At 33.8% G+C, this 12942-nt stretch overlaps 1 protein-coding gene and 1 non-coding gene across 3 annotated transcripts; one reads left to right on the plus strand and one right to left on the minus strand.

The window, feature by feature from the left end:
• The first annotated feature begins 828 nt into the window (after positions 1-828).
• LOC129284500 (uncharacterized) lies at positions 829-12572 on the plus strand. Of its 2 annotated transcripts, XM_054920004.1 has the most exons (14): positions 834-1476; positions 1617-1977; positions 2424-2605; positions 2706-2841; positions 5307-5561; positions 5716-5813; positions 7122-7236; positions 7485-7590; positions 8864-8957; positions 9268-9464; positions 9993-10092; positions 10183-10299; positions 10962-11018; positions 12305-12572. In XM_054920004.1, the coding sequence occupies exons 1-14, from the start codon at positions 1384-1386 to the stop codon at positions 12416-12418; spliced, it is 2025 nt and encodes a 674-aa protein (XP_054775979.1). In that variant the 5' UTR covers positions 834-1383; the 3' UTR covers positions 12419-12572. The 2 variants fall into 2 exon arrangements, 1 of the variants encoding a protein (XP_054775979.1); XR_008586879.1 differs by lacking the exons at positions 10962-11018; positions 12305-12572 and having other exon boundaries at positions 829-1476; positions 9281-9464.
• Positions 1142-1213, minus strand: TRNAT-CGU (transfer RNA threonine (anticodon CGU)). Its single transcript has one exon. It is a non-coding gene; the product is annotated as a tRNA-Thr (tRNA).
• Positions 12573-12942: the final 370 nt, after the last annotated feature.

Below are 12942 nucleotides of genomic sequence, written 5' to 3' on the forward strand. Positions count from 1 at the left end.
ACTTTTCCAAAAATCTAGTTCCATTTAAATTGAATGAACTGATGTCTTGACCCTAGTTCCTTGAATCCAATTCATTTAAACTTTTGATTATAAAAAAAAATTGAGGGAACTCACTTTGATACTCATAGAACCCATCTCCTCCTTTACTTCCTTCATAAAAAATGCTCCATCCATTTCAAATTAGAAGATACTTTTATGAAAGATTCATCATCCCAAAATATAAAACACCTTGATAAAAATAAAGTTTGATTAATGATAATTTTTCAATATTACCTTTCTCATATATTCCCTCTCTTCAATAATTTTTTATCAATGGAGTATTAAATAAAGGGTATATTTAAAAATTTATATTTTTGTTTTGAAAAAATAAGGTTGTAAAGTGTATCTAATGACCTTTATTAATATGTAAAATTTTGTCTAAAAGTGTTTTATAATTTGTGACTAAGGGAGAAACCAATTTTCATATGCAAACCAAACATGTTTTAAAAGCTCATTTTCAATGGGGGATTAAAATAGAGATGCAAATTACTTAGCTAGATTATCTCACTTCTTAAGAGATAACTTTTTATCTCTTTAATTATCTTCCATACCCGGACTTTAGAGATGGAAGATGGTAAAAGAGAACATTTTTGTTTTTTTTGTTTTTTTCCTTGTGTTTGGTTCAGGACTTCTTGTATTTTATTTAATTTGTGTTGTATGAATTTCAGTTCCCACTCAAAAAAGCTCATTTTCACCTCGCTTCCTCTTCTCTCCCACTTTCTTTTTCACTTTCACCTTGATAAAAGAACTTTTCCATGCACAGGAGAGAGAGCCCCCTGGACGCCTGGAGTCCTAGGGCTCTGCGGAGAGGGCAAATTCATGTCTTTGTTTTTACAACCTCGAGGGCAAGGGCATCTCCTTACTACTACTTATCGAAACTGTTGCACACAGGAATAAGGCTTTTTCGTCCAAGATTCCGAGTTTCCATGCTGGTGTTTTTTGTTTCCTTCACAAACTTTTGAATAGTTCGGGGATAAAACACACTAATGGCATAATTAAATGATGAGCCGTTGGCATGATTAATGAGTTTAATTGTTCCTGAACAAAAATTCGAAAACGAAGAGCAGGGACGCATTCAGAGGTAAGTAAATGAAAACAAAATAGCTCCCGGCGAGGATCGAACTCGCGACCTTTCGCTTACGAAGCGAACGCACTACCACTATGCTACGAAAGCTGATTTGTGGTGTTTTGCAATATTATTTGATATTGTCTGGTAATTTGTTTAAGTAGTCTTCATTGGAATCCTGAAGTCAAAACCCTTGAAGAATCTCAGTTGGGACTCGGTGCGTTAAGCACGTTCTTTGTAGTTGCAAAGCTTGGAGAAGCAAACAAGTAAAGCAAGAGATGTGTGGTATTGCTCTGATTGTCTCGGGCGTCCAGATTGACATTTCATCTTTGTCATCTGATTCGGCATGCTCACCTTGTAAAACAGAAGATGTAAGTTCAAAATGGGCAGGATTTATGCATTTCTGATAGCAAAATATTATTCTATCTTGAATTTAGAGGGTGTTTTGTTTTATGTTAGTCACAAATTTTCTGCCTTTTTACTTTGGTTCCATTTGGTTTCTTTGCTTTAGTTGGTGTTCTCTGTAGATAATCTTAAAGCAGCTCTACGTAGAAGGGGTCCTGATAGCTTAGGTATCAAGAAACTATATCTTCAATTCGACGTCTCATGTCAAAAAAGCATTTCATCCTTCATTGAAGATGATGAGGCATTGGAATTGGGGGAGGAAATTGAGAAGTTGCATGTAATGCAGTCTGGAAATAAATGTGATCGTGCCTCCTTGGATAACGGCCTACCTAGCTCCTTATACAATGCTGTTGTCCAAGGTTCCTCTGCAGAACTGCATTTCATTGGTGCAACCTTGCAACTCAGGGGAATACATCCACTTGTTCAGCCTTTGGTGAATGCGCATGGAAATATCCTTGTTTACAATGGTACTCTTTATTGTCTCTGTAGTTCCTTTTAGCTTAATTTAAATCCTTTCCCTTCTTTCTAGTTTAGAAGAAATGTGATGGCTAGAGAATCAGTTTTTTCCCGTACAATGCCCACTGTTTCGAAGCATGGGCGTATCTCATATATGACATGCAGTTTGAAGACTTGATTGAATAGGAAACAAGTATAACTGAACGTGGAAATTCAAGTATTTCGTTCTAATTTGAAGTTATTGCACATCTCATCATGTTTACATGGAGCTTAAAATTTGTAAATACCCTGAAACTACAAGCATAGGTCAAGGTCTTGAACATGTATATGCCAGTTTCTATCTTTTTTGCTTGTGTTTCTCTCTCTGTCATATATATCAGGAACTCATTTTAGTTTAGTGCTCTTACTACATGTGTTTATACTTTTTGAGGTTCCATTTTATTGTTCTGTATTTCAGGTGAAATTTTTGGAGGAATTCATATTGCAAGTGATTACAATGACAGTGAATTTCTCATGCAAACACTGGGAAAGTGCTGTTCATGTGATTCTAATTTACACTGTTGTCTTAAAAGTGGGAAAAATTCTATTCCTGATCTTCTTTCTATGATTAAAGGACCATGGGCTATCATCTACTGGCAGGTAACTCTGAGTGGTAAGTTTCTATCAATCAAAATAAATTCTGGTATCTTTTTCCTTTCCACAATATTGTTAGAAATTGTGCTTCTTTTGACATTTGTAGGATAGTTCAAGAACCCTTTGGTTTGGCCGAGATGCATTTGGTAGGCGGAGCCTCCTTGTTCACTGGCCTACAGAAGATGACCCAACCTTTATGCTTTCTTCTGTATCTCCTCTTTCACCTATTGAGAAGGCTTCTGGTATATAACCTTTCAAGTTTGAGTTACATGATGGTTTTGTAATCTATCCATGTCCTTTACTGCTTCAGATGTTGCGTCATTGATTTTAGATATAGGTTAGCTTTAGTTTTATTTTTTCCTTGATGGCGTAAGCCTCTCATAGCTATGCCAAGGTAAATTTGGCTTAGTTAATGTAGTCTCAAAATCCCCGAGTTAAATATTTTTTTTTTCTTATGTAAATTTCACTTGGGACTCTCTATTACTTTGCAAGATATTAAATTTATGCTAATTTTATTAAGTGATCTGTTGCATCTCTGTATGATGCATTCTTTTTAATTGCTAAGCATAATAATGATTGCATCAAGCACAAAATGTCATAAAATCAAATAAATGTATGTACAATTTTAATGTAAGCATATTATCACATATCATTCAATTTAAATAACTGAGTATATGAAACACGTAATAACATGTAGTTTATCTTAGCTAAATAGGCATTTTAAATTCAAATGCATGTGTATTTTAAACGACTTGTCATTTATTTATTTATTTAGAGAAACTATATTATTCATATATCTATTTATCCTAGTTAGAGGAGGATGTTACAGGATAAATCTTCTTTTCTCTCACTTTTGCCTCCAATTCTGAATTTTAGATGGATATGAGTAGAATATTTTGTCTTTCATTGTTACACAACTAAGATTACTATTAAAAGCATACTATGTGCTATATCTTCTAGCATTGCTGTATCATGTTTCTAAGAAAGGTTCGTGAAGCATATGAAGATTAGGGATGTTATTAATAGGATACATGAATGCTACCCATTTTTTGACTGTTGACCCCACCCTGTCCATGTTGAAACTTTAAGGGTCTATGTTAACACTGAAGGGCTATCTAAATAAATATGTCATTCATTTGTAATTTTAAATCTCTCAAATATTTCCTGCCTAAGCTTAATAAAGTACTAGGATAATTTTTAAAATCAAGCACTCACGATAATATGAAACTTAGCCTTTGAACTGCCAACAATTTGGTGTCAAGTTTCTAATTTTTATTACATCACAGTTTCTACTATAGTGAAAAATAATTTGTTGCGAATTGTGAATATAAATGGCTTGGAGAGCGTCCATAATAATGGAATGTTTCATTAGATAATAATGGTGTGATTTCAATGTCAAGGTTATTTACATCTACCTTAATCATCTCCTTTTTCTTCTTGTTCTTCTCCTGTTTTTATGTCACTCCAATTTTTCACTTGATATTTGAACCATAAGTTTAATATATTTTGTCTCTTTGAGTTTTGTGTTTCACTTAATGTTGTTTTTGTCCTTTAAATATTATTAGTGTTTGTTGTTGGTTGACACTATTTGAATTTTTTAAAGGGAGAATTACATACCACCCCTCCCAAGAGAATTTATCATAGATAAGGACCAACGACAAGTCCCATTCGAAAAAAAAGAACAAGTCATGTTCCTATTTTAACAACAATCCGTTTCGTACTGGTCAGTGTTGTAAAAGGCGCTCGCCTCAGTGCCTAAGGCGCCTGGGCGAGGCGCTGAACTTGGCCATCGCCTCTCAAGTGAAGAGAGGCGATGGGGTTAGTTAGGCGCGCGCCTGAGAGCGCCTTGTGCGCCTTGCATGAGCAAAAGGCGCACGCCTGAGGGTGCCTAGTTTAAGTAGGTTGAAGAATAGGGGAACAAAAGATGGGCAGATGATAATTGACTACTGGGCATTGAAGGAGAGATGAAGACGACCGACTGGGACTGGGTATTGAAGAAGTGAAGAGGACGACTGACTGGGTTTGCCTATCGAAGAAAAGACAACGACCGATTGGAATTGACGAGGATGATGCTGACAGCGTATGGAAGAAGAGAAGATAAGGACAGCACCGACTACTTCACTTGACTTCTATGGAGTAACATATTGTAGAAGACAATGAGTTTGCTCATATTTTAATACATAACCCATTAAAATATGATATAAAATATGAAAAGTTAAATGATATAAAAACAAATATGGAATATTTAATTTCAAAATAAGAGAAGACAATTACATAATAGAAAAGATTTAAATTTATTACAAGAAATAATCTTTGATTGAAATTTTAAACATGATAGTGAAATTATTGTGAGCCTTGGAAAATTTTCAAGAAAATTTTAATCCCAACTTATACTGATTAGGTTATAAAAGAGAACCCATTATAATCCCTTGGAAGTTTAGAATAGAGCAGCAACACCAAGAGACTACAACACATGGTAGCACCTCGCTTCATTTGAGCACACGCCTTTCTAGCGCCTTGCGCCTAAGGCGTTTTACAAGCTTTGCGCCTTAAGTGCGCCTTTCGCCTTTAACAACCTTGGTACTGGTCCTTATTTGTGATTGATTCCTTTGAGAGGGGGTTGGATGTGATTTTCCCTTTTTTAAATAAAGCTTGCTATTATCAGAAATATTAAGAAAAATAAACCACGAATCTTCAAATGGAATAGGCTATCTCAGTTACTGGGAAGAGCTACCATGTGGAATATACAGTGTACGTGTTGATGTATCAAGTTCTAATCAAGGGCCAATTGGTGAAGTTAGAAGGCATGAATATACAAACTCAATGCTGAAGGAACTTATGAAATGGGAGAGGACTTCTGTTGAACCCAAACCTGAAGACCTGCATACATCTCAATACAAGTCTTATAGGAAGCAACAAAATGTGCATTCAACTCCGTTGGGGGAAGCTCCATGTGAAACAGGTAATCATCTTATATAGTGCTGGAATGCGGCATTCATTCATTTGAAACTTTCATTGTCACTTTTATAATGGGAAAGAACTTTGATTAAGGCTGTAGCTTTTGATTTCAAGTCTTATTAGTCTGTGACTTGTCTTCATGTTTTCTTTTTGAGCAGACACAAGTCAATTCTCAATTTCAATGCCAGCTCATTCTCTGCTAAAGGCTTTAAAGGAATCTGTGTTTCGGCGCACTTCATTGTATACTATCTATCAGGTATGGAATCTTAGTGAATTGAATCACAGATTGATATGGATCCTTTAGGAACCTGTCTAGAGCCCCCAAGAAATGTTGAACAAGTTAGAGTAGAAACTTGAAAACACAAAAAATAAGATCATCTAAAACCCTAGAATAACTCATTTCTAGAGTCTTAACTAATAAATGGCACAAGAATTGATCAGACTCATCCAACCTAGAAGTATTCTATCAAGAACACAAAGCAACAAGTATAAAACGTGAAAATAACTGAATACCACTTGATCCTAAAATAGACAAAATTTCTAACCCTAAATGACTCTGAAGATAAAAAATATATTAGTTTATCAAAAACAACAAAAAATATATTCTAAAATATTTTAAAGATAAGGAGGATGATAAGATATCGTCTATCTAAATTATTCTAAGGATATAATAATAAGATACTATATCCTTGAGATATAAGGCTTGTTGTTATTGTTGTGTCCTTGATATCCTTATTTGGCACCCGTATATAAAAAATAATGACAATGGATAATCCAAAGGATTTAATTGAAAATCGTCCAGATCTGAAAATCCTGATTAAATAAATAAAACACATAAATAAACTAATAAAAATTCTAATTAATCATGGCACACAGTCCTTAAGCATCTTAATTCTTTGTGGGCCTCCATTAGTCATTAGACCTCCTACTTGTTCACCTTTTGTCACATAAGTGCCATGTAGGATGGATGCCATGGAATAGGATCTCAGCCTCCATCACAAATGTTGTAGTTGTACGTGGTTGATAAGATATTGTAAATGTGACTATTAGCTCCAAAATGGATCCCTGAACTCTTGACATAATTTGCTTGCCTTTAATTTTTGTTGGGCTGTTGGTGTACTTAAGCTGGATTTTATATATTGTTTCTTAGGTTTTGTGATGGATAGTTGCTTCTGGATGGATACCACATGCCACTGAAACATTTGAGCTCAGTTATGAGCTTTTCCAGCGGGTGTTAATTGGCAGTTGTAGCTGATGCTAGTTATCTCCATAAACAAGAGGGTTAATTCATGTTATTTGCTAACTGGCTAGAAAAATTGCAATAAACTGGTATTCAATGGAACAAAAACGACTTCTGTTTTAATTTTTTTTTTTTTGGTTAGGATAGCTGTATCTGTTTTCTTCTTGATATCTTCTTGATTATCTTAGATAAGAAAGGAACTTGTACTTTTGGATCTTGCTAATGTTGGTACCTTTGAATTTATGCTTGGTCTGTCCTACTTTTTTTTTTTTGGTTAATATTAATTTATAATTGTGATAGAATTCTATACCTTTGATTGTGTAGGCGACAGTCTCTGATGTTAGACAAGAAGGTTATGTTCCTGTGGCTATTCTGTTTTCTGGTGGCCTGGATTCCATGATACTTGCAGCATTATTGGATCAATGTCTAGATCCCTGCTGTGAGTTTTGCTACTTCAGCTCCCTTTTCTTCATTTGGCAGATATTCTATTGATGTTTTCTGTCAGCTAATATGACATTTTGTTCCTTGTTTGGTGTTAAAACAAATGAAGCTGGATAAAATGGTCGGCAAATTTCGTTGTTACGAAACTTGGTGTTAAAACAAATGAAGCTGGATAAAATGGTTGGCAAATTTCATTGTTACGAAACTTCAGCATAACTGATCACCAATTCCTGTTTGTATTGGCAGATGAAATTGATCTACTTAATGTGAGCTTTGATGGTGAGTCTGCTCCTGATAGAATATCTGCCAAGGCCGGTTTAACAGAACTAAAAAGAGTTGCACCTTCCAGAAGGCATGTAATTGCAATTAAGTTTTCCATTGGTCTGTTTTCTGTGCATTTTTTTTTTTGGCTCTTAAGGGAAAAAACTTTTGCTCGAATGTAAATGTTGGCTTCTGTTACCCACTTACTTCAAGGTTAGGTCTATGCATAAATTTGAGCCTTTTATGCACGTGTATATACATATAGAGGTGTTTAAAATTATTCATAAATATCAAGTTATTCTTGTTTTTTTGGATGAATGATTTTTTTTAATAAAAAATGTAGGAGTCCAGGAAATGCTGGATTTCTCATCTTATTCCATAGAATAGGGAGAAAAAGTCTTTACTTCTGAGTTCAGAAGCAGTCCAAATGACATGTTCTAGACTGCATTGATTAGTGGAAAATTCTTATGCTGTAATTGAAATGAATTCCACAAATTTAAGTAGAAATAGACGCAAATCTTACAAAATACCTTCAACATTGGATGCTGCATATTGAATGAATTTTTGACAAACCCAACTACCTGTTGAGATCATTTCACATATGTAGGTTCGAAATTTTATGGATGCAATTGCAATGTTCAGAGTGACATCGCAATGTTTAAAATTTATCATACTGAGGTTGGAACAAAGGAATGAGGAAGATATATTTAGATACCTTTCATTTGAAACAAGATCAAAGTAAAATCAAGCTGAAATTAAAATTGGCTAATTGATTTAAGTGATAATGATCTTATTGCGTAAGACAAGTAAGAAGAATTGTTACCATGTAAATAATATTGAAGATAATAATTGAAACTGCCAAGTATAGTGACTTTTTAACCTTTAAAATATATCTAATAAGCAGTTATGCGCCAGAAAAGGGGAAGATATTCTTTGTAAAAGTTTTGTCAACTATCCGGATTCATTATTATAATATTTCATATCAACTCTTTGCTATTTACATGACTCTTTGGAGGTAATCAACATATTATGAAGTCAAATTTCTGCGTGATAGACTGCCTTGGGTTTAATATGATTTTTATGTCTCCCCTAAATAGAACTCCATGCTTCATTTCATAAGTTTTTGCCACCATGAAACATATATTGGGTACATTAGTGGCAAATATTAGGAGCTTTGACCGTTAACTATCAAGGATAATAAAGGGTAAAAGAGGTTTTTGTTTGAGTTCATGCAACTTACAAAGTACATATTGCTTGCTTTGTTTTATGATGGTTTCTACTGTTATAATATGCATGACCTCTTAAATAAGTTCCATTGTTTTTTTTTTTTTTGGTGTCTCTAATGTCCAGTTACAAAAGTGCAGGTGGAGGCTTGTGGAGATTGATGCTGAATTGTCTGACTTGGCTTTTGAAACAAGTCATGTTATGTCCCTCATAGAACCTGCAAATACTTACATGGTACTAATTGTATTAATTATGGGGACCAACAATTTATCATGTGTGGATATTAACACTTGCTAATGTTAGCACAATAAAAATAAAATCCAAGATGCTTTTGCCTCTGTTGTTTCCTGAAATTCATTTGAATTGATGTTAACTTTAGATTTTCTTCAGATCCTTTCAAGGTGATATAGTTCTTCAGAAAATTATACAACTGAAAGACGAAAAGAGGGTCCTTTCTAAAATTCTCAACATGTCCTTTTATGTCAGACAGAGAACTACTATTTCTGAGTGGTCATCCATAAGTAGTTTGCACTTATCCTTACAGGACTTGAATATAGGAATTGCTTTATGGCTGGCTGCTCGTGGTGATGGATGGGTGTCTGATGGAAATAGTGATGGCAATGATAGCAATCTTGCACGCATTAAATACAAGTCTAAAGCAAGGATTTTACTTGTTGGTTCTGGTGCTGATGAGCAGTGTGCTGGCTATGGTAGACATAGAACAAGTTATAGACGAGGAAGGTATTAATATGATAATGGTAACATACTTTATTATGACAATTTCTTCACTTATTCATTTGATTCTCTTTTGTGGTATAAATCAGCGTGGATTATATGATTCTTTTGAGTTCAATGCCTTTATAATTGTAATTTCTTCCATCTATCTATTTTGTAATGTGAGTGACTTTACGTTACAAATGTTGGAGATATATGCTAGACACTAGACAATGGAAGTTTCTGCAAGAAAGAAAGTTTGAGATCAAAGTATTAAAAACTTTACATAATATATTTTTAATGCTGTATTTTTTTGGAAGATAATATATTAATTATAGCATTCGAATCTATGTTGTAACTAATGTGAGCTTTCAAGAATTATTCAGATCACAGGGTATCAGTATATACCTACAACTAATCAATGCATTGGTTATCAATTTGGGAGATTGACCTTGTATTTCATTTAGTGTTTACTGGATAGTTCCAAACTGGCAGACTCTCCAAGGAGATTGGTGTTTTCAATTCTGATCTGATGGTACAATATGCCCTTTTCAGTTGGCGGGAGCTTAATGAGGAAATGAAACTGGACATGCAGAGAATTTGGAAAAGAAATTTAGGGAGAGATGATAGATGCATTGCTGATAATGGAAAGGAGGTAAGGTGGATATAATGATTGAAATATCAATATTTGTTTTGGCTCAGGTAATATGCCAGTTACTATCTTTTTTTCCTTCTGACATTCTAGGCCAGATTTCCATTTTTGGACGAGGATGTTATCAGGATTTTGCTCAGCATTCCTTTGTGGGAGGTCACCGACCTTGATCAACCAAGTGGAATTGGTGATAAAAAGATTCTGAGAGAGGTATTGTCATTCACATGCTGGGTTTTGGTGATCTAAAGCCCTCGTTTACAATTAATATGAATGGTTTTTGAACTATGACTTTATTACTGGTTAAAAATTATATTCTTTGTTTACAATCAAAAACACTTTTTTTTACTTGAAAGTTCGTATCAAAATAATTAAAAGCCACTTAAAATAGCTTCTCAAAATGATAATAAATTTGCTGCTTTTCTTTTTTTTCCTAATCCTTATTATTTTAAAAATCTTAAACAAAATATAACAATATTTTTATAGATTTTTATAAGTATTTATAAAAGGATTTTTTTCTCACTAAAAATGCTAAAATAAGCAGACTTGGGGGGGGGGGGATCGCCTCACATCAACTAGTAATCCCTGGTTGGTAACAAGAGCACGCACACACTAACAAACAGAAAATAGCTTTCAGGACCATGAAGGATATTATCTCTTGTTTCTTACTCAAGTGATATCTATATCAGTAAAATTGTTTTCCTGGACATGCAAGACAGTAGATTTTGCTGCAGTAGTTTATGTATCAGATAATGTCCATCGTTTTTCTGCCACGTGTATTTTAACCAGATTGTGAACTTTTTTTTTTTATCTGAAATAAAACTAAAGCAATTTTGATCAAAATCTGAATCTTATGGGTAACATGTTTCGTGAAGGTTGCACAATTACTTGGTTTACATGAAGCAGCGGTGTTGCCCAAACGAGCTATCCAGGTGTGCATCTCTGAAACTTGGTACAGTTCCTGTTAAAATGAAGCAGCAGGATCTTAGAAGTTAAACCATAGAAATCGAAGAAAAGTTGTGCCCTTCTTGATCCTTGCATATTTTCAATATAATAGGAGTTTGTGGGTTTTGGAAATGATACGTTTTATTGAGATTAAATTAATCTTTTAGTTCCTGAAAGACCACATGCCTCTCAATTTAATCCCTGAAAGCTAATATATATCGATTTAGCCCTTCAAAGATAAAGGGGCTTAGTTTAGTCCCTCAAACCCAATTTTGGTGTACCCCAAATGAGCTATTTCTCTATTTATAAGATTTGGATTAAGTGAATGGCCTAAGTCTACTTACTCAATGAGTGTGTCACATTTCATGGTAACAGCTATTTAATTTAATTAAACGGCTCTCAAAGATTTTGTCATATAATGCTTAGTAAATACTGAATCTCAAATTTTAGGAGAGGACAGGCGGAAGGAGTGTTTGGATGGTGATAGTTTTTTTTGAATTTTTGAAAGGAAATGTATTTTAATAATTTTCAAGTATTGATAAAATTCAATAGCTGTAATTGAGACGTTAATTAAGTGAGTGGACTTAATCCACGACTCCACGTCCCTATTTATACTCAAATTTTCTCCTTCATTTTGATCCTTCACAGTCAAGAACATGGTATTTTTCAATTTGGTCTCAGAATTGCTTTCTCGATTTTGTCCCTTGCATGGGGATTTTTCTCAGTTAGTCGTTCACAAACAAAAGTATCATCAATAGTGCTCTTGACATGCAAGTATTTTCTTATCAATATATGTAAATTAAATAATAAACCTGAAATAAAAGTTACTGTTAATGTTCCTTTTTTTTTTTAAATACATTAGGAGAGTTTGAACACTTGATCTCTGCCCTCACCACACCCCACCTTACCACCCAAGCTGGCTTATGTGCTCTTAAAAGAAAAAACATTATAATCCCATGCAAGATTGCACTAGGTACATCCTAGTCTGATAAAGAAATGACACTATTGATTATAGTTTTGTGAAAGACCTAATTGAAAATACAATCATATAAGGGACTAAATTGATGTTGATGTTGATTTTGATTTGTTGATAAAGCATTTTAGATAATGTAGAACAAAAGGATAAATGCATATAAAATGCAATGCCGCTGTTCTCCTGTAGCCTTCGTTGTACCATTGTGTTATTATTAAGCGTTAGTTTTACTTGTAAGCTTCCTCTCAGCTTGGTGATTAATTAGTGCTTGTTTCTTTGAAACAAATCGTATTGGTGTAGTTTGGTTCCAGAATTGCGAGGGAGTCAAATCGCAGGAATTTCGGAAGTAATCGAGCCGCAAATCAGGCATCTGCTGGCAGTGTGACGATTCATAGTAAATCAAAATTGAGTTGATTCCTTATTTCTTCATCTTTTGACTCACGTACCTTAATCCAGAGCATATTGTATAATATATGCTTCAAAAAGATATATCTTTGTTTCTCTAACATTTAATTCAAATCATGATCATCGGAAAGCAAATGAATGTGCAAATTAGCTTTAGTTGATCTGCTCAATGTTTTGATGTTCAATATTTCCCGTTTTACTCATACTTCTTTATATTGCAAGAGGTTGCGGAGATCATAATGTCCTCTGATTTGCTCTGTTTGTAGTTGTATGGCTTGATCATAACTTCGTAGCTAAGTCGCAATTAATTTCCCTGAAATTTTATGTTGGTTTTAAAAGAGAGTAGGAATAACTTTTGTTGCAAATTTTGTGATTCAATTAGAGATCAGATTGTAAATTATAGATTGAATAATTAATCATATTAATTTTTAGTATTAATATATGTTAAACTATTTATATGATTTGTGCTTTCAAACATTATATTTTTTATTCTTATCATTTAACATATCAAATTTTATATTATTTAAATTTTT

Source organism: Prosopis cineraria, unplaced genomic scaffold, assembly GCF_029017545.1.
Source record: "Prosopis cineraria cultivar Desert tree isolate PC_DT_omini unplaced genomic scaffold, ASM2901754v1 PC10, whole genome shotgun sequence".
NCBI classification, from domain to species: domain Eukaryota; kingdom Viridiplantae; phylum Streptophyta; class Magnoliopsida; order Fabales; family Fabaceae; genus Prosopis; species Prosopis cineraria.